Raw genomic sequence first — 16,923 nt, 5'->3', positions numbered from 1 at the left:
AAGGTGAAATGAGAATCTTTCACGTGATAACAAAACACAAATGGCAAGGAGGAGGTTTAGCAGCTACTCACATTGGGTCCAGCTTCTCCCTGTTGTCCAAGGTCCCCTGTCAGGCCTATAGAACCCTGAGGGAGAGAGAGAGAGAGAGAGCAATAGTATTGTGGAGGATATAAATGTGTTTTGAATCATGTTCTGGTGTACACAGAGAGAGCTGCAACTATGGAAGCCGTCAAATAAAGACAGTTCAGTCCAAAACCTGTGTAATTGATAGAAACTGATTAAAAGGCAGTGATGCTTTCGTTTTATGGCTCTTAGTCAGATTATTCCCTCAGGATAATCTCCAGGAAGGACCAATTATCTACAAAGGAAATATGATCTTTCAGCTCCATTGAATAACTTTTATTTTGATTACTAAAAGTGCAGTCAAATCCTAAACAGATTAAACAAATATCTTTTGTGCTCGGTGTCTGCAACTAAGTCACTGTTTTTCTTTTTACCTCAAACTTAACATTCTTGTGGAATAATAATTTCTTTATCTCATAAAACAGGTGTCAAAATGTCATATTTTTTGTGGTGCAGTAAAGTATGCTTTAACTTATTTAACTTAAATATTATAGAGGTTCACACAGTAGTACAGTGGTCTTTAATGCATTGTATTGTCTAGTTTCACAGGAGAGTATTGATGGCTTCTCACAGAATTGCCCTTGGGCCCATCTTCGCCTGAAGGGCCCCTGGCTCCTGGAGTACCAGCTGCTCCTGGAGGGCCTGAATCTCCCTTCTCCCCCTGGTCTCCTTTATCTCCCTGAAGTAACGAGGGAGCAGAGAGAGCCACAGACAGAGGTGAGGCAGACAGGAACAATAAAAGAAGCCGAAACATTGAAGGTGGAAGAAGCGAGTTTGAGAATGAAGACACACTCACGAGCTTTCCTGAAACACCGACGGGTCCAGGGTCACCAGCCTCACCATCCTCCCCCTGAAACAGAGACACATTGAGAGTGAGACATGCAGACATAGATAATGTGGGAACCATTTTAATATGCATAAACAATGTGCTATCAGTTTTTACCTTCTCTCCACCAACACCAGGCTGTCCTATCATTCCTAGTCGCCCGGTTGGACCCTGTACGGCACACACATTTAAATATTCAAATTCAAAACAAGTGCTTGACTAAATGAGGATGCATAAATAATTCTGTGAGACTTACCTGACCCCCAACAGGTCCTTGAGGACCAGATGGGCCTTGTTGCCCAGGTGGACCCTGAACAAACAAAAAAACAATGATTCATTAATGTGTGTAAATGAATGGAGATGTGATGAAAAGAAAGGAGGAAACAGGATAATGATCTCACCATCAGTCCCCCATGTCCACTCTCACCCTTTTCTCCTGGCAGGCCCGGCATGCCCTTGAGAAACACAGGATTAGAGGATTAGTGTCGCGCTCCAAGGCCACTTCACTTGGATGATCTGGAGTCGGACCTGTGAACAAATCTCACCTGTAATCCTATTGGTCCCCTGGAGCCCTTAAAGCCGCGTAGACCCTCGTCTCCTTTCGGACCGTACATGCCCTGCTGGCCCCGGGGACCTAGCAGTCCGTCCATACCCTACAATACAGAGCCGGAGAATCAGGAGGACACATTGTTAGAGGTTTATTACTGATTTATATACTGATTTGAGTTTTTTTTAATTTTCAAGACACAGAAAACAAACAGAGCAGCAGACTCACCGGGAGTCCTGGCTGACCAATAGGCCCTTGAGTGCCAATGGGACCTTGGGGGCCCTTTGGAGAGAGAGAGAGAGAGAGAGAGAGAGAGAGAGAGAGAGAGAGAGAGAGAGAGAGATATTCAGCGATAATGACATCTGCTCTGATAATGAAATACAATTCCATCGATGTATGTCTCCCACTGCAAACTCACTCCTTCTCCTTTGTCTCCTTTGCTGCCTTTCTGCCCGGGGCCTCCCTGCTCCCCCTGTGGACACACACACAGCAGACATACACTTCATTACCACCGCACACGGCGCACAAACACAATTTTTACTTTGCTTCTCAAACTCACTGAGGAACATATTTACCTTATCTCCGTCATCTCCTGGAGGTCCAGTAGGACCCGTAGCTCCGGGCATTCCGACAGTTCCCTGGTCTCCGTCCTGACCTGCTGGTCCAACAGGTCCCTTGTCTCCCTGAGGCACAAATGTAAACCTTTAATGTGTTGTAAACTATAAACACAAACACATGGAAAAAACAACATATCCACCAAAGAAGAAAAACAACTATTATATGTTTCCATCGAGTCACTGAACCACCAGCACTTTATTAGGGACACCTGTAGACCTGCTTATTCATTCATTCAAAAAACATCCAGTAAGCAGGAGTGGATGGAAATGCTTTGTTGACGAGAGGAGAATGGCCAGACTGGTTAAAGGCTACAGGAGCTCAGGTAACCTCTCTACGACTGAGGTTCCACTCCTGTCAACCAATAACAGAAATCTGTGGCTGCAGTGATCAGAGGCCAAAAAGCTGGACAGTTGAAGACTAGAGAAGCTTGATGAACACAGACGGTCTGAATATGGTGTCAAGTGCGTGAATCCATGGACCCAACCACATCAGGCTGGAGGTGGTGATGTATTTACGTGGGGAATATTTACTTGACACACTTTGGGCCCCTTAAAATGAATCAATCATCTTTTGAATGTCTTTTTTTGTGTATTGTTGTCAACAATGTGCATCCTTTAAAAGCCACATTCGTCGTCTAAAGATTTCTTCCACCAGGATAATGAACCACAAAAGTGTCATGAGATCAGGGAACTTCAGTGGCCGGCCTGGTCACCAGATCTGATGTCAATGAACAGGAGGTTGGCCAGAAACCACGTGATGCAGTCATATCAGCAGACACTTAAAGGAATGTTTCCATCTTGTGGAATCAATGGTACAAAGTAGTTTTGAGAACAAAGAGAGACTCAACCCAGTATTAGCATGAAATTCCTTAGAAAGAGCTTGAGGAATGTACACTGCAAGAATAAAAGGGCGTCAATGGAATACAGTATTAAAAGCAATAAAAAAATCTAATAGAGAGAAATAATTAAAAAAACATGAAAAGAGTCGGATGTATTTACAGGCTCCCCCTTCTCTCCCATTGGTCCAGGTCCTCCGATAGTTCCGGCCCGACCCGGCTGTCCGATGGCCCCAGCTACTCCTGGAGGGCCCCTCTCGCCTGAGGCTCCCTAATGACACAGAGTACATGTAAGCACTTATTGATGAAGAGAAGTAATGAGATGGCAAAGGCAAGGTTTGGATCAGTGGAACTGTAGAAAAACAGAGATATACTCTAACTCACGAGGGCTCCCTGGAGTCCGTTAGGTCCTGATCCTCCTTTCAGACCGGGAGGCCCCTGCAAAGATCACTTATTTAATTTAGAGAAATAAGAAATCAGGTGATGTCTCTGGGGTTTGGTCTGTGTTTCTGTGTTACCATAATTCCAGTCGCTCCTCGGCTCCCCCTGAATCCTTTCAGGCCCGTAGGACCGCTCTTCCCAGATGTCCCGGGTAAACCTGGGTCACCCTATGGGAAAAGAAGTAGAGTTATCTCCTTGCAGTTGCGGTTGCATGCCTCAGCCATTTTGTCAATATGGTCTCAATCTTCACGTCTGTTCCAATAAATAATGGCCAAAGAGGTGTAATTTATACAAAGGCATGAAACCACATTGTTAAAACACTAATAATCTCTCTGTAGTAGGAAATGATGATCAGTCTGTGTGATACATCTGTATGAACCCACCTTTCCACCTTCCTTCCCAGCAGCCCCCGGTAAACCATGCTCTCCAGGGACCCCTGGTGCTCCTGGGTGACCGCGGTCCCCAGTTGGGCCGGACTCTCCTGATTTGCCCTGAGAGGCGCACAAGTGGTTGGGTCAATTATTACCATTACAGACATGAACCACGAGGTTGGAGAAATATTACATAACCTAAGTGATTCTCATTGTTGAGCTCACCTGTGGCCCCACAACACCGGAAGGTCCAGGAGGTCCCGTCTTCCCTTGGAATCCCTGCAGTCACAGAGATGATGTGTGTTAAACATATTCTGGTGAGTCTGTGAGAGAGTTTTTGTGAGTCGACGGCCATTAGTCAAATAATAAATTACTCACTGCTTCTCCTCTTTGGCCTGGGTGACCTGGAAGTCCATCCTTCCCAGCTGGACCCTACACACACAAACAAATATGCCAAGGTCAAGGTGAGAAATCAATGGCCCCCGCCGTTGATCAAAGTTAAAGATGTCAGAATCAGGTCCAGCATGTTTAAGTGTACTGCTGAACTTTTAAAATATGAAGAATTTTATATACAGTTTGGTGGATTTGTTACATCGGCAGCCCTTCTGGTTGTGTTTCAGTTAAGTGAGTGGGACAACACAGTAAGAGATTGGTAGGCTTTGTTTTTTAATCAATATTAAAACCACTTAATCATCCAGAAACAGAGTCCCATAGTTAGTCCCCACGTGTGTCTACAGAGGGCGCTGTTGCTCAGTAAAAGTCACATAGTGTTGCTTTAAAGCTGTAAAATACAGAAATGTAAGAGCTGTCCCCTACAGGCCACTGGACATAATTCAAAGCATAAGGTGAGGATTTCTTTCTGGTGTGTTCACAGTTCTGATCAGATAATGACCAGTTTCAAAATAAAAACTTTAAAGTCCTTTCCAGTTCAAAATTAAGGTAATAACTTACGAATCAAGTATAAATTGGAGTGTTTTGCTACTCACGCTTGATCCTTTAGGTCCTGGCTCTCCGTTCCTTCCTAGCGGTCCTTGAGGTCCCTTGAAAGAAATGAGGCAAATTTAATAGATGATCCATCAGTCACACAATTGATGTGTTTTATTAAAAGCATTTTTCTTACCCTCTCTCCAGTAGATCCTGGGGGTCCATCATGTCCTGAGGCGCCCTATGATAACATAAGTAACAAGGAGAAGATGGAGGAAAATAATAGTATTAAATGTATTCATCCTTCAGTAACGAGTGACGGGGTGTTACTATTGGCTGGAGGAGAATCAGCTGACCTTCTCTCCTGATTTCCCGGTCGGCCCTCGTGCTCCTCTGGCACCTCGTGCACCCTGTCAGGGAGGAAACAGGAGTGAGACCAAATGGAGGATGTGCCTGAACTTTTACTAACCTAAAACTGCAGGTGTAGTTCAAATCAATCCCCAGTTCAGTGCTCAGTGAGTCTCTATGTCTGCACAGTGAAAAGTCAGACACTGGTTCAGTTACTGGTTTAATGAACACAGCGACATGAGAAGAAACATCCAACAAGCCATTTCTGTGCGTGAGATTACTGCAGGGTTTGATACGCGGGAGGATTTGTTGTGACTCTTGGAAGGAAAATAGTTCCCCACCAATGAACAGAGACGTTCTGCAAGAGGACTCTTGATTTAACAAAGCTAATGGACTAGAGAAAACCACAGAGATGGGCATTTTTTTTGCTCCATTACCTGCTGAACTGGTGCATATTTTAAAACACAGCACTCACATTTGGACCCCTCTGGCCTCCGCTTCCTGGTTGTCCTGCAGGACCCTGGGTAAAAGCACAAAAGACAGGATGTGAATTAAAAAGGTCTTACTTCCAGACATCATCCTCATCATGATTTTAAACTCTCCACTCACCTTTTTCCCTTTCTCTCCTGCAGTTCCCAGTGAACCAGGGAAACCATCAGAACCCTGTGGAGGAGAAATCCACAAACATTCATCCACCACATCTGTAACTTGTCAACATGAATTCAACCAATTGTTTATTATTTCCTTCATTTTACCTTTGTCCCCTGACGTCCTGGATACCCTGGCAGCCCTGGAACTCCCAGTTTTCCCTATAAAATTGACAATGTGTGACTTTTCTTGTACAAGATGAGTAGAGAACATTTTTATAAATTGCTATTAGCATTAAACATGCTAACGTAGCTTCATACCTTCTCTCCAAAAGTACCAGATGGGCCGCCTTCTCCTAGAGGACCCGTCTGACCTTTGGGTCCCTCGGGTCCATCTTCTCCTCTCCCACCTAGAACTCCATTGTCTCCAGTGTCGCCCTTCGCTCCCATCTCCCCCTTGGCCCCGGAGAAACCGTCCTCTCCCTGCAGACAGAGCGGAGGGTGAGGAGGACACAGCGGGACAGACAGTCAATCCAGTTTAACAGATTAAATAAAATCACAATGGAAGAAAAACAATCAGGATGTTTTGTTTCCTCCACGGTTAAAATACAGATTCTTACCTTCTCCCCTTTGCTTCCCATTAATCCTCGGATTCCATCTGCTCCCTGTTAAACAGGAAGAGACACAACAAAACTGGAATCAACTAGAAAACACATAGTATAATATAACTGGCTGTTTATGACATAAGCATGAGGTTACAACCACAACAAACCACATGTTGATATCTTGTTATCTCCTTCAGGAGCAGGTACTCATAGCTTGTAATACTTCCCTGCATTCAGGTTTTAAACCGGGTACATTTGTTCAAAAACTACAATATTTCCATATTCAAATCATGTTTCAATGCCATTGTTATGGTTTTGACGTTTAAGTGGAGGAAATACCTCCGCCAAGGCCCAACAGTCCCTAGAAACTCAAACAAGATGCACCAAATACCACACACTCATAGATCTCAGTCACCTGACTATGCATAATATTACTTATAAAGAAAAGTTAAAGAAACAACTACTACAACTCTGATTTGCATTTTGTACCTTAACCCCTCGTTGTCCAGGATACCCAACAGGCCCCTGCACTCCCGAAGGACCCTGCAGATGAAAACATACACACATTAATTTGACTGACACCTCCTTTGTCAACCCTAACAGCGGCAGAACAACAGACAAACGACAGACTTACCGGCAGGCCTTTTTCACCTGGAGTGCCTTCTCTTCCTGGATGACCCTGTTGAAAAGAAGCCAAGGCTGCAGTCAGGAATGCAGTTGTGATTCTAAGGTCAGGATTAGGTGCGACAGAATGCATTGTGTCTATAAGAGAGGAGAAAATATAGTGCAAAAAAAAAGAGAAAACACATATACGTACTGAGGGCCCATCGTTTCCAGGTAAGCCCTGCAACCCTTTCTTCCCTTGAGGCCCCTACCAGATGAAAACAGACCAATCGATTATCACCACTTCTGCACTTCCAACTTCTAAAGATGTAATTCAAAGTAAAAGAGTCGTACCTTGTCTCCTGGCAACCCGACTAACCCCTGAGGACCAGGGAAGCCCTGTAGTGGAGGTGTAACGTTAGTGCTTCTGTGTATTCATTAATGTGATTAGTTGTTAGGATCTGAGCTCATACCACTATTCCAGGGTTGCCTTGTTGTCCCGGTGCTCCCGTGTCTCCCGGTGATCCCTGTTACAAACAGGAAATGATTACGCTGTGGGGTCTAATTTGTCATCAGGCTCTAGCGTCTCCTATCTTTAGTTTACTCACTATGTTTCCCTTCGAGCCTTGACCGCCATCGATTCCTCGAATGCCCTGTGGGGGGAGAGAAAAGAAGGCAGTTAATGGAAGCCACTCTTTTTTTGTTCCTGTGTCCTCGAGTGCACTTGTGTGGCCTCCACATTTAAACGTTGAGAGATCACAGGAGCTTTTCATTACAGAAGTAATAGCACCCTGCAAGAGGATGTATGGGGTTTAAAGGGAGATTGTGACACTGCCAAGTCTATACTGCACATGTCAATCTCCCTATATGGGATTCATTTTCTGGCTTTATCTTTTTTTCCCCTGTCCTACTAAAGACACGAGGGGGGGTTCGCTGCCTTCTACCTTGAACAGAAATGTCCCTGAGGCTTGTTACGCGAGTTTCCTGGACAACTACATGAAACCAAAAATCAGCCCCCCCACTAATCACCTCCTTCTTTGATGTGTGATGCTTAATTAACCGACAACATGTATATGGAAGCAGGTAAATATGTAATTTAAAGAAAAAACAGCTCCTCAATGTGTAATCCAACAGCGACAAGTTCGAACTTGTGCTGCTACAAGTGCAAACGTAAATTATGCACACTAGAAAGAATCTGCTTCAGGTGTTGGGAAACGCGATGTTGTGTTTGGCAGAGAGAGACTCTGAGTCACATTCTCAGTTGCAGATAAGAATTACATAACATCGTGTTTAACAAACCGACAACTACTATAAAGTTGTGATTAAACATTATCATATGGAATTATCTGATCCTGACACCGCAGCTCGATTGATTCGAGAGAAGAGCCTCGGTTTCACCGCATGAACGAACACAAAGGTCTTTCTACTGCTGCCAAGTGTGATGATTAATGTGGGTGACTGTTTGTGTGTGTGTGTGTGTGTGTGTGTGTGTGTGTGTGTGTGTGTGTGTGTGTGTGTGTGTGTGTGTGTGTGTGTGTGTGTGCAGAGGAGGTATGTATAAAAAGGTGTAAGGTTCACACTCACAGGTTGGCCTGGGGGACCAGCACGACCTCTGGGGCCATTCAGACCTCTGGAGCCCTGAAACACAATTACCATACAATGAAATATGATGACGTGTGTGTGTGTGTGTGTGTGTGTGTGTGTGTGTGTGTGCGCTCTCATACTTGTTTTGTGAGGAGCAGTTTGACATTTGTGTAAAAACCTCTGTTGTGTTGTCTGAGGCTCAAGACTTATCTCTAATATTTTTTCTGTATAATATTTTGGGGCTTCTGATGGAGACAGATATCCAGACCAAGACTCTGTCTCCCGTTTTCACACAGTTTAAGGTCCAACTAGTTTCTTTTGTCACACAAGTCAAACGTTTCTTGACAGAAAACACAAACAGTGATGTCTGTACACAAATGCAGATAAATGACAAGGGAATTTAGCCGATTCATGTGTTCCATCTCTTTTGCTCTCCACACAGACTGATCACCTGTGAGCAACCAAAGGCTGCTCAAATGGCTTTGGTCAAAGTAGAAACTCGTAAATTAGTAGAAATATAACATTTTATTTAAGCCGCTGTTTAAAAAAACCTATAGTTGTTAAAAAAATGTTTTTATTATTCTTCAATGTATCGACATTGTGAAGCTGCAGAAAAAAAGCCTCTGACAGATGGACTGATGATAGTTTTGTTTACAGGTATAGTGTATTTGTCTATAGATCAAATCCAAAAACACTGGACCTCCCATTTCCCATAATGCAACTTGATAGCCTCTTGACAACCTCATCAGGGTAATTTCCTCACACTTTAACTGATCCTCATATGTAAAATCATTGGTGGGATGTATTTTAATATTTGTGTGTTTGTGTGTAAACACTCACAGCATCACCTGGCTGTCCTCTTGGCCCGGCTGGCCCATCAGAGCCCTGTGAGAAGCTCAAGTGTTACTACCTGGATACAGAGGCACAGACTTAAATATAAACATGAATCCCTACAAGCACCATGAGCTCTCACCTTTTCCCCTGACTCTCCTGAAGGACCTATCAGACCTGGTTTACCTCTGTCCCCCTTGAGAGAATAAACACCCGGAAGTTGGCTGTTAGTTTCATGAATTATCAGCTCAACACTGCTCATCAATTCAGTCGTCTAAACTTACTTTATGTCCTTTGTTTCCAGGGAGACCAGGCAGGCCATCAAACCCTCGATCACCCTGAGATTTGGATGAATACACAGATGGGTTCATATTGTAAAAGGCAGAGGAGTCAGTGAATGGACAATGTTGACGTCAGTTTATTTTTTACCTTGGCTCCAGATTCTCCTATTGCACCACGGCCTCCATCTGTACCTGAGCGACCCTGAGGAAGACACACGAGTTACAGCTTTTGAGAAAAGATGCAGTTTTTCCCTTTGGATTCTTCTGAGGAACCAGATGTTTATATATGGAGAAAATAAATCCAGTAAATAGTCTCACCCTTTTCCCAAGTCGTCCGTTCTGACCCGGGATACCTGGCATTCCTGAAGGACCCTGGGGGGAAAAGGTGGAACGAGAAAGCCGGTGACAGTCAGGCTGGTTCTTAGACGAGCTCCAGTGTTATTATACGAGTGTGTTAACGAGATGAGCAGCTCACTCACCGTCGGCCCCATGTCTCCGTTGGCCCCCTTCAGCCCAGAGGAACCGGGTGAACCCTGGGGAAAAAGTTTAAAAACATTGAGTCCTAAACAAGTCGGCTTTGGAATCCTCTGTCTGACACCATTCACACACGTGCAAACATTTACACTACAGGATGTTAGTGACTGTAATACACTTCACAATTCAATAACACCTCTTACATCAATGTAAAGTATAAGAGGCCCATGATAAATAACTAAATCACTTCGTTGTACTTCGTTGGCAAAATTCTTTCAGACGGTCCGATGTGCTTCTTGACTGTATATTATAAAATTCAACCGGGTCATTACAGTTCAAATATGAACCCCTCACACCGCGTTCGACAGCCCAACCACTCTCCGGCAGATTATTCACCCTTCACCTGAACCTCCACTTCTTCTGAAAATAAAGCAGCATAAATATACACACCAAAATGTCAACATGATGTGATTTCACTCACCAGTGGTCCGGGTCGTCCCCTGAGACCGAGTGGTCCCGGAGGTCCCTTCATAGCCAGCTGGAGGAGGAGGAGGGAGAAGGAGGAAGACGGATTTAAGTCAGTGACATGCAAACTGCAGTAATTCCACAAAAGCTCTTTACATGTGTTTTAGATATGATAGGTTTTTTAAAGTTTGTGAACCTTGGTCTGCTGCAGGATGGCCTGAGCCTGCGCCTCCTGTGCAGAAACCACAGCACCTGTCTTTGGACCGCCACCTGACTGGAACTGCACATGCACACACATACACACCGAGACACACACACACACACACACACACACACACACACACACACACACACACAAAATGCTGTTAAGTCAAACTCAATACCCCACCTAGTGGCCAATGTCTAGCACTGCTATTCAACTCTTAAATAAAAAGTTGAGTACGGGTGAAATAAATCGGAAAAACTTCCCAAATGTAGATGTTTTTGAGCACAAGTGACTCTGTAAAGTATGAAAATGACGTGAATCATAATCTGCGATTGTCACATTCACCAGATCTCAACCCAAGTCAACACCCATGTAAGGACATTGGTCAACAAAGCTTTGTGTTAACACATAAATGTGGCTGATAAAAATATATTTTGTGGAACACTTAAGAACTAAATTTGATGACAATCAAATAAATGTTTGATGTGGTTTCTGGAGGGTTAAGAAAGAGCAGGAGATATTTTACAAAGACAAACAAATGGTTAATTTACGTAACAATCCAGAGCCGGCCCCGTTTCCCTGTTACAACATTCACACGTTGCCATTTACCCCGAGGCTCCGCTAAAAGGTTACCAGGAGCAAATAACTGCCACAGCACTACGACTGCAGCCTGTAGGGCCAAGGGCAACACACAAGGATCGTCATGTTACCGGTATGAGCATGATGTTGCCTGGGGGACCCGGGATCCCATCAGCTCCATTCAGACCCGGCCGCCCTTGAGGCCCCTGAGAGGAGACACAGGAGGTTAAACGGAGACGTCAACGTGTGGTGGAGTCAGTCACTCACATGTTGAACAGAGGAGGGTCCTTACCAGCTCCCCGGGGTCTCCTCGAGGTCCCACTGGTCCTGTGATGCCAGAAGACCCCGGCTCTCCCTGCGAACAGACAACAAACAGTCAGTTGTGAGTGATGGAAACGTTTTCTATTCATTTACATATTAAAAATCATATGCAAAACTAAAGGTTAAGGTCAAATGTGTTTCAGGGTAGACGCCAATCAGCCGTGTCACTCACCTCAGGTCCTGGAGGACCGTAGGCTCCTGTGATCTGCGTTCCCTGCAGAGATGTCACAAAAAATTTGGTTGAGTTTTATTTAAACACTCTGATACATGTGCAGTATTAATATCAGACAAATACAGGGGGGGGGGGGGGGGTGTTGATTGTTGTTGATTTATGAAGTAAATTTTGTACATAAACATAACATAAATCAGTATTTTTCAGATGGAGACATTTCATTTGGTTAGAATTTGATCCAACATGTTCAGAGTGGGATATTTAACAGTTGAGCTATAAACTAGTCAATAGGTATAGGCAATACAGGAAATATGTATATTCATATATGTGTATATATGGTATTTTTTTAATGGTGTATATGTATTTTCATATCACCCCCCATGTTCTTGTCAGTACTCTGTGAAACAGAACATGTCACTGTTTCTATTTTTACCTCAGACATAGATTTGATACTTCTCCGCTGCGGTTTCTGACCAGCTGACATATATATATATATATATATATATATATACACCAATTATTTATACATGTGCAATCTTTGTCACACGCTAATATCAGCGGATAACATCTGCAAGTGGATTTATCTGTATTTATTGGACTTTAGCTGCAATTTTCGTCAAGTTTGTTGACAAATTATAACAATTATTCAGTTAAATCTGAATTTTTCCGATTAAAACGTATGTTAAACATCCCAGTGCAGTGCTGTCCCGAAACAAGCTTCTGTGCAAGACCTTTACAGAGGCAATTATTGTATGATTTTCCTCACTTCCTGTTTTGGATCAGGACAAATCTGAACAGTGTAACTGAACAATTAACATCACAACGTGGCAAGGTGCAAAATTCAAATCACAGGAGCTGCAGTTATTTGATAAAGGTAAAATGTGTCAGAACATAAAATAATAAAAGAAGCATCGTGGGGCTACAGAGATTAAGAGTCAGTCTACAAATCAATTACTAGAGATTTAAAGAAATATGATTCTTTGGTACAGACCCCCAGCAAATATCACAACATATTCATTCTGTTAAATGAACATTTTATTCCAAAATTACCATCTCATATTACAATCATTCATCTTTCAAGGTTTAATATCCCTCCCTTGTGTGGTCGTGTTGTGTGAGTTGTTTCATAAAACTGTGTATTTGTCTCACCTGTCCCAAAATGCCTGGTTCTCCTTTCTGTCCTTTCTCTGGTAAATCCTGAGGAGAGGAAGACGGACAGACACACACTCAGCATTAATGCAGACGAATCTCAACACACAGAATACCTGACATGCAACACTGGATAAATCATTGTTATGTGGAGGTTTGGATGGGGACCTGTGTGTTGAGAGAAAACTCCCGCTCTCTCTGAGCCGGTCCATAGCCCTCGTCGTATTCCTCCTCGTACTCGTTCACTTGGTAGTAATCTGTAGAGTTGTCGTAGTCCTCGTACTCTACGATCTGTCCCGACAAACAGATGGTGAGAAAGATGCAGGAGAGAGAGAGAGAGAGAGAGAGAGAGGAACACAACACTGCTGCACGTCCTGCTGACCCTCACCTCGTACTCTGTGACATTAGGGCCGACGGCCACCTCGGAGGCGGAGACGTCATCGTAGAGGTCGCTGTAGTCAAACTCCTCAAACTCTTCCACCACATGTTTCTTGGGCGCTCTCTCCACCTGAAAACCATTAAAGAGTCAAAGGATGACAGAGGCACCGAGCCACAGATGATGCATGACGTCAGCACGTAATGTTTTCTTTAAATGTACAGAGAGCATTGAGATGGAAACGGACAGGTAGTATTGTGATAGTACAGAAAGGAGGTTTATTGAGATGTGAAACACTTCCTCTGCCGGCTGTCTGAGTGAGTGATCTGCTACACGCAGAAGAAATGAAATATGAAGAGCGGCTCCAGCTGGCCTCCACTCAATATTTGTAATTTGGCTTCTTCAGACCCGCATATTACATCATGACAGCTTCGTCGGCTCCACGATCGCGTCTTTTCTTTTTTCTTTTCTTAAAATATTTCGGACAAAATAAATCAGGGAACCAGGAATGCAGTGTTTTGAGCCGTGTGCCAGGCGATAAATCAAGCAGCATCGGCAGAGGAAGGATTTGAAACTCTTCCCAGTGGTGTGAAGCACTGGCACACAGAACCTGGCAGAGGAGACCGGATCACAAAAACCACCCAGCGTATTGTACTACAAGACGGAGGGATGCAGAGAGAGAGAGAGAGGGTGAGGGCTCAGTGGGCATTCGTAGCTTTTTAGGTTTAATATGTTTTATTTCTAGAAGGGAAACTCAAATCTACTAGAATAAAAACGAGAATAAAACACATATAGATAAAATCTGCACATGCAAAACCTGCATTTACAGTATAATGGAAACCGAAAGGGAGTGTTTCTGCTGCTTTTGTGGTTAAATTGAAGGCGTTTTAAGACCATAATGTCAAGTCATGTTCAACAGATATGACGGAATATCAAAGTCACAGAATTACTTACACTTCCCCATAATTAACGATAAGGTGAAGTAGCCGAGAAGAGAATAACCAGACAGTAGGTATCCTGAGTCTATCCCACAGCCGAGTGTACTGAGATCAATTCTGACTGGGTGTTTGTTTTTGTCGTTTTATTACAGTGTGCAAATATCTGTATCATTGAAAACAGACATATTACAAACTGCACACACCAGCAAACATTTATCTTAAAAGAACCCCAAAAAACTAATTTTAAAGTGCAACAGAAGTAGCGTTAAATGAACGTGAACCTACCTAAAAGTATGTAAGACCTAGTATTTAATATTTTAACATGTTGAAGACTTGACCCTGCGAAAAAACCCTGAAATAGTGTTTCAAAAAGAAGATTTCTTTGTGTGAACATATGAGCCATTGATCTATTTTTGTCTCCTCTGCCCTTTGAACTGTCCATACATACCTGTAATAGTTTTCCTCTCACAAATGAAACCTCAGGGGCTTCTTCACTTTTTAAACGACAGCTCTGGATTTACAGCCTCGACACCTGAAGTGCCTCCAACTGTATGTTATGTAAAGAATGATCCACAGAACGACTGTTTCCCACGTGGCTGATCTGCTTTCTGACCACTTTGCTGTTCTCGTCTGGAGGCAGACATGTGGTTCGAGTCTCTCTAAGCTGCGAGGGGGCGGGCGGCCGAGGGGCTTACCTCCTCAGCCTCTGTCAAAATGCTGTCGTAGGGCAGCGGCGCGTCACAGTCTGGGATGTAGTCCTGACAGTACGTCTCCGCCGCTCGGGGGTCGTCCACGATGAGCAGCTGCTGGATGTCCCCCTGCGTCACCACAACAAACACAAACAAGGCTGAGTCTGGTGAGATCAGTGGAAACCACATGAGCGTCAGTGTAAGTGTCACAACGCTCTAAAGATGTCATCACTGATCCTCAATGAACAGCGTGTCATTAATTATACGAATGACATGTGTCTCCCATGTCTGTATTTTTGGCTGCGTGTGATCATTTAGCCAGATCAAAGTGACATAACTTGACTTTTTATTGTTGCTTTGCAGCTAATCAGCTCCAGAGGTTCAGTCTAGAGTTGCCGCGGCACATGAAGTCGACAGACACACACACACAGACACACACACACACACACACACACACACACACACACACACACACACACACACACACACACACACACACACACACACCCACACGAGTCCAAGCCAAACACGGGCTCGGAGCTGTTCAGTTAAACAGATGGACCACCTGACACTGTGCTAAAAACAAAGGTCGGAGATCACGTTTGAAATCTGTCAAAGTGACCTCACTGCGCTGAGGACACGTCAGAAACAGAACTCATGAAAGTCTAGAAAGTTTTTACACAGCCACAGATTTGGGAAAGATTTTTTCCAAAGCTTATTGGGAATAAATCTGCAGGATCTTGTAAGTTTGAACAGGGCAATGTTCATTTAGATTTATATGAGAATATAAATATTTATTAGTCAAATATTTATATGTAAATTGAGCTACTTAATTATTATTTTTTTACTTGAACATACAGTACATATAACAACTATGCAGGGGTAAGTGCAGTACAGCTGCAAAACCACTGGAGGGCAGTGTGGAGGGAAATCCTTTGTGTTGATCCCTTTTGTCACAATTTGATGGATACATGCAAACAAGCAGCAGCAAGCAGAGACACTTCCTCACCACACACAAGGAACTTATTGTGGCTTTTTTTATTTATTTTTTTGCATCTGCCAAGTTGGTTCTCCCAAAGGCAAAAGAGTTTTCACCGGACACGGCAAATGATTTCGATGAAATGAGCCTCGTTAGCCACTTTCAACATGTGCAACAGTGTGAAGACCTTCAGCTCCACTGGCTTAAATATTTCCCTGCTATCGTATTACATAACCACAATGACAGTGATATTCTTACTTCAAACACGTCTTCGTCCAGCAGCCGAGTTCCGAACACGGTGACTCCCTCGGTGCTGACGTGGGGGTCGTGACCTCTGAGCAGGTCCAGCGTGTCCAGCTTGTCACAGTCCAGGTAGAGGGTCACAGACTGGCCCTCCACACTGTAGGCTACTCTGTGCCACCTGGTGGGAAACAGAGGAGAACAAGCTCATTTCTATTTATTTGTTATATTTATAGAAAAAGTGTTTGCAGAGGCCTTTTAAGGGAACTTTTGTAGCATGTGTTACATGATTCAAAACTTTAACGCAAAGGAAACACAAAGGTGTGTGTTTGGGTGCCTGTTTTTGTGTGTGTGTGTGTGTGTGTGTGTGCAGTTACCCACTTGCCATCAGCCAGGTTGATCTTTCTGAAGGTGGGGTAAAGTTCGGGAGATGGCTGACCCTCGTGGTCCTCATAGAGGAAGACAGGAGAACGGCCGACCTCCACACCCAGCTGCTGAGTGCCCTGAGAGAGGAGGAGACACAGAGGGAAGACGAGGTGTGATGGGATCAAACTATGATACGAAGAGGAACCAGTCATTTTTTAGGTAGTGTAAACAGGTTCCTTGACTTTGGCCACATCTTTAACACATTTAGCAAAAGCATATTCCTACATTGAGGACAACCTGCGATGCTGATCCCAGTAGGAATCCTGCAGAGGTCCAGGTTGCCAGGGATTCAGTTTATTTGGCTCAAGGGCAAATTAGAACGATGGATAATGTTGCAGAATTATCGGATTAAAGGAGGAGTTTCCCTTTTCATTTATTTGTGGACA

At 43.8% G+C, this 16,923-nt stretch overlaps 2 protein-coding genes across 2 annotated transcripts in view; both read right to left on the bottom strand.

Annotated features, from left to right (window-relative positions):
- Positions 1–8,543, bottom strand: part of LOC117770414 (noelin-2-like) — a 50,062-nt gene extending 41,519 nt beyond the window's left edge. Inside the window, exon 1 of the mRNA XM_034599860.1 lies at positions 8,503–8,543. The gene's annotated coding sequence lies outside the window, so the exon portion shown is untranslated. The remainder of the gene's footprint in view (positions 1–8,502) is intronic.
- Positions 1–16,923, bottom strand: part of LOC117770202 (collagen alpha-1(XI) chain-like) — a 34,972-nt gene that overhangs the window by 5,442 nt on the left and 12,607 nt on the right. Inside the window, exons 4-51 of the mRNA XM_034599349.1 lie at positions 16,493–16,614; positions 16,130–16,292; positions 14,899–15,021; positions 13,278–13,397; positions 13,058–13,180; positions 12,890–12,937; positions 11,741–11,782; positions 11,540–11,602; positions 11,379–11,453; positions 10,660–10,743; positions 10,480–10,536; positions 10,004–10,057; positions 9,843–9,896; positions 9,673–9,726; positions 9,528–9,581; positions 9,386–9,439; positions 9,253–9,297; positions 8,413–8,466; positions 7,437–7,481; positions 7,302–7,355; positions 7,183–7,227; positions 7,043–7,096; positions 6,860–6,904; positions 6,715–6,768; positions 6,241–6,285; positions 5,942–6,103; positions 5,789–5,842; positions 5,643–5,696; positions 5,509–5,553; positions 5,042–5,095; positions 4,882–4,926; positions 4,748–4,801; positions 4,140–4,193; positions 3,987–4,040; positions 3,774–3,881; positions 3,468–3,557; positions 3,334–3,387; positions 3,113–3,220; positions 2,072–2,179; positions 1,915–1,968; positions 1,725–1,778; positions 1,495–1,602; positions 1,351–1,404; positions 1,206–1,259; positions 1,067–1,120; positions 920–973; positions 695–802; positions 72–125 (exon numbers count right to left, since the gene is read on the bottom strand). Coding sequence (XP_034455240.1) covers positions 72–125; positions 695–802; positions 920–973; positions 1,067–1,120; positions 1,206–1,259; positions 1,351–1,404; positions 1,495–1,602; positions 1,725–1,778; positions 1,915–1,968; positions 2,072–2,179; positions 3,113–3,220; positions 3,334–3,387; positions 3,468–3,557; positions 3,774–3,881; positions 3,987–4,040; positions 4,140–4,193; positions 4,748–4,801; positions 4,882–4,926; positions 5,042–5,095; positions 5,509–5,553; positions 5,643–5,696; positions 5,789–5,842; positions 5,942–6,103; positions 6,241–6,285; positions 6,715–6,768; positions 6,860–6,904; positions 7,043–7,096; positions 7,183–7,227; positions 7,302–7,355; positions 7,437–7,481; positions 8,413–8,466; positions 9,253–9,297; positions 9,386–9,439; positions 9,528–9,581; positions 9,673–9,726; positions 9,843–9,896; positions 10,004–10,057; positions 10,480–10,536; positions 10,660–10,743; positions 11,379–11,453; positions 11,540–11,602; positions 11,741–11,782; positions 12,890–12,937; positions 13,058–13,180; positions 13,278–13,397; positions 14,899–15,021; positions 16,130–16,292; positions 16,493–16,614 — 3,369 coding nt within the window. The remainder of the gene's footprint in view (positions 1–71; positions 126–694; positions 803–919; positions 974–1,066; positions 1,121–1,205; positions 1,260–1,350; positions 1,405–1,494; positions 1,603–1,724; positions 1,779–1,914; positions 1,969–2,071; positions 2,180–3,112; positions 3,221–3,333; positions 3,388–3,467; positions 3,558–3,773; positions 3,882–3,986; positions 4,041–4,139; positions 4,194–4,747; positions 4,802–4,881; positions 4,927–5,041; positions 5,096–5,508; positions 5,554–5,642; positions 5,697–5,788; positions 5,843–5,941; positions 6,104–6,240; positions 6,286–6,714; positions 6,769–6,859; positions 6,905–7,042; positions 7,097–7,182; positions 7,228–7,301; positions 7,356–7,436; positions 7,482–8,412; positions 8,467–9,252; positions 9,298–9,385; positions 9,440–9,527; positions 9,582–9,672; positions 9,727–9,842; positions 9,897–10,003; positions 10,058–10,479; positions 10,537–10,659; positions 10,744–11,378; positions 11,454–11,539; positions 11,603–11,740; positions 11,783–12,889; positions 12,938–13,057; positions 13,181–13,277; positions 13,398–14,898; positions 15,022–16,129; positions 16,293–16,492; positions 16,615–16,923) is intronic.

Source organism: Hippoglossus hippoglossus, chromosome 1, assembly GCF_009819705.1.
Source record: "Hippoglossus hippoglossus isolate fHipHip1 chromosome 1, fHipHip1.pri, whole genome shotgun sequence".
In the NCBI taxonomy this organism is placed as follows: domain Eukaryota; kingdom Metazoa; phylum Chordata; class Actinopteri; order Pleuronectiformes; family Pleuronectidae; genus Hippoglossus; species Hippoglossus hippoglossus.
Note: the sequence above shows the minus strand (reverse complement) of the source record. Positions and strands in the feature narration are given on the sequence as shown.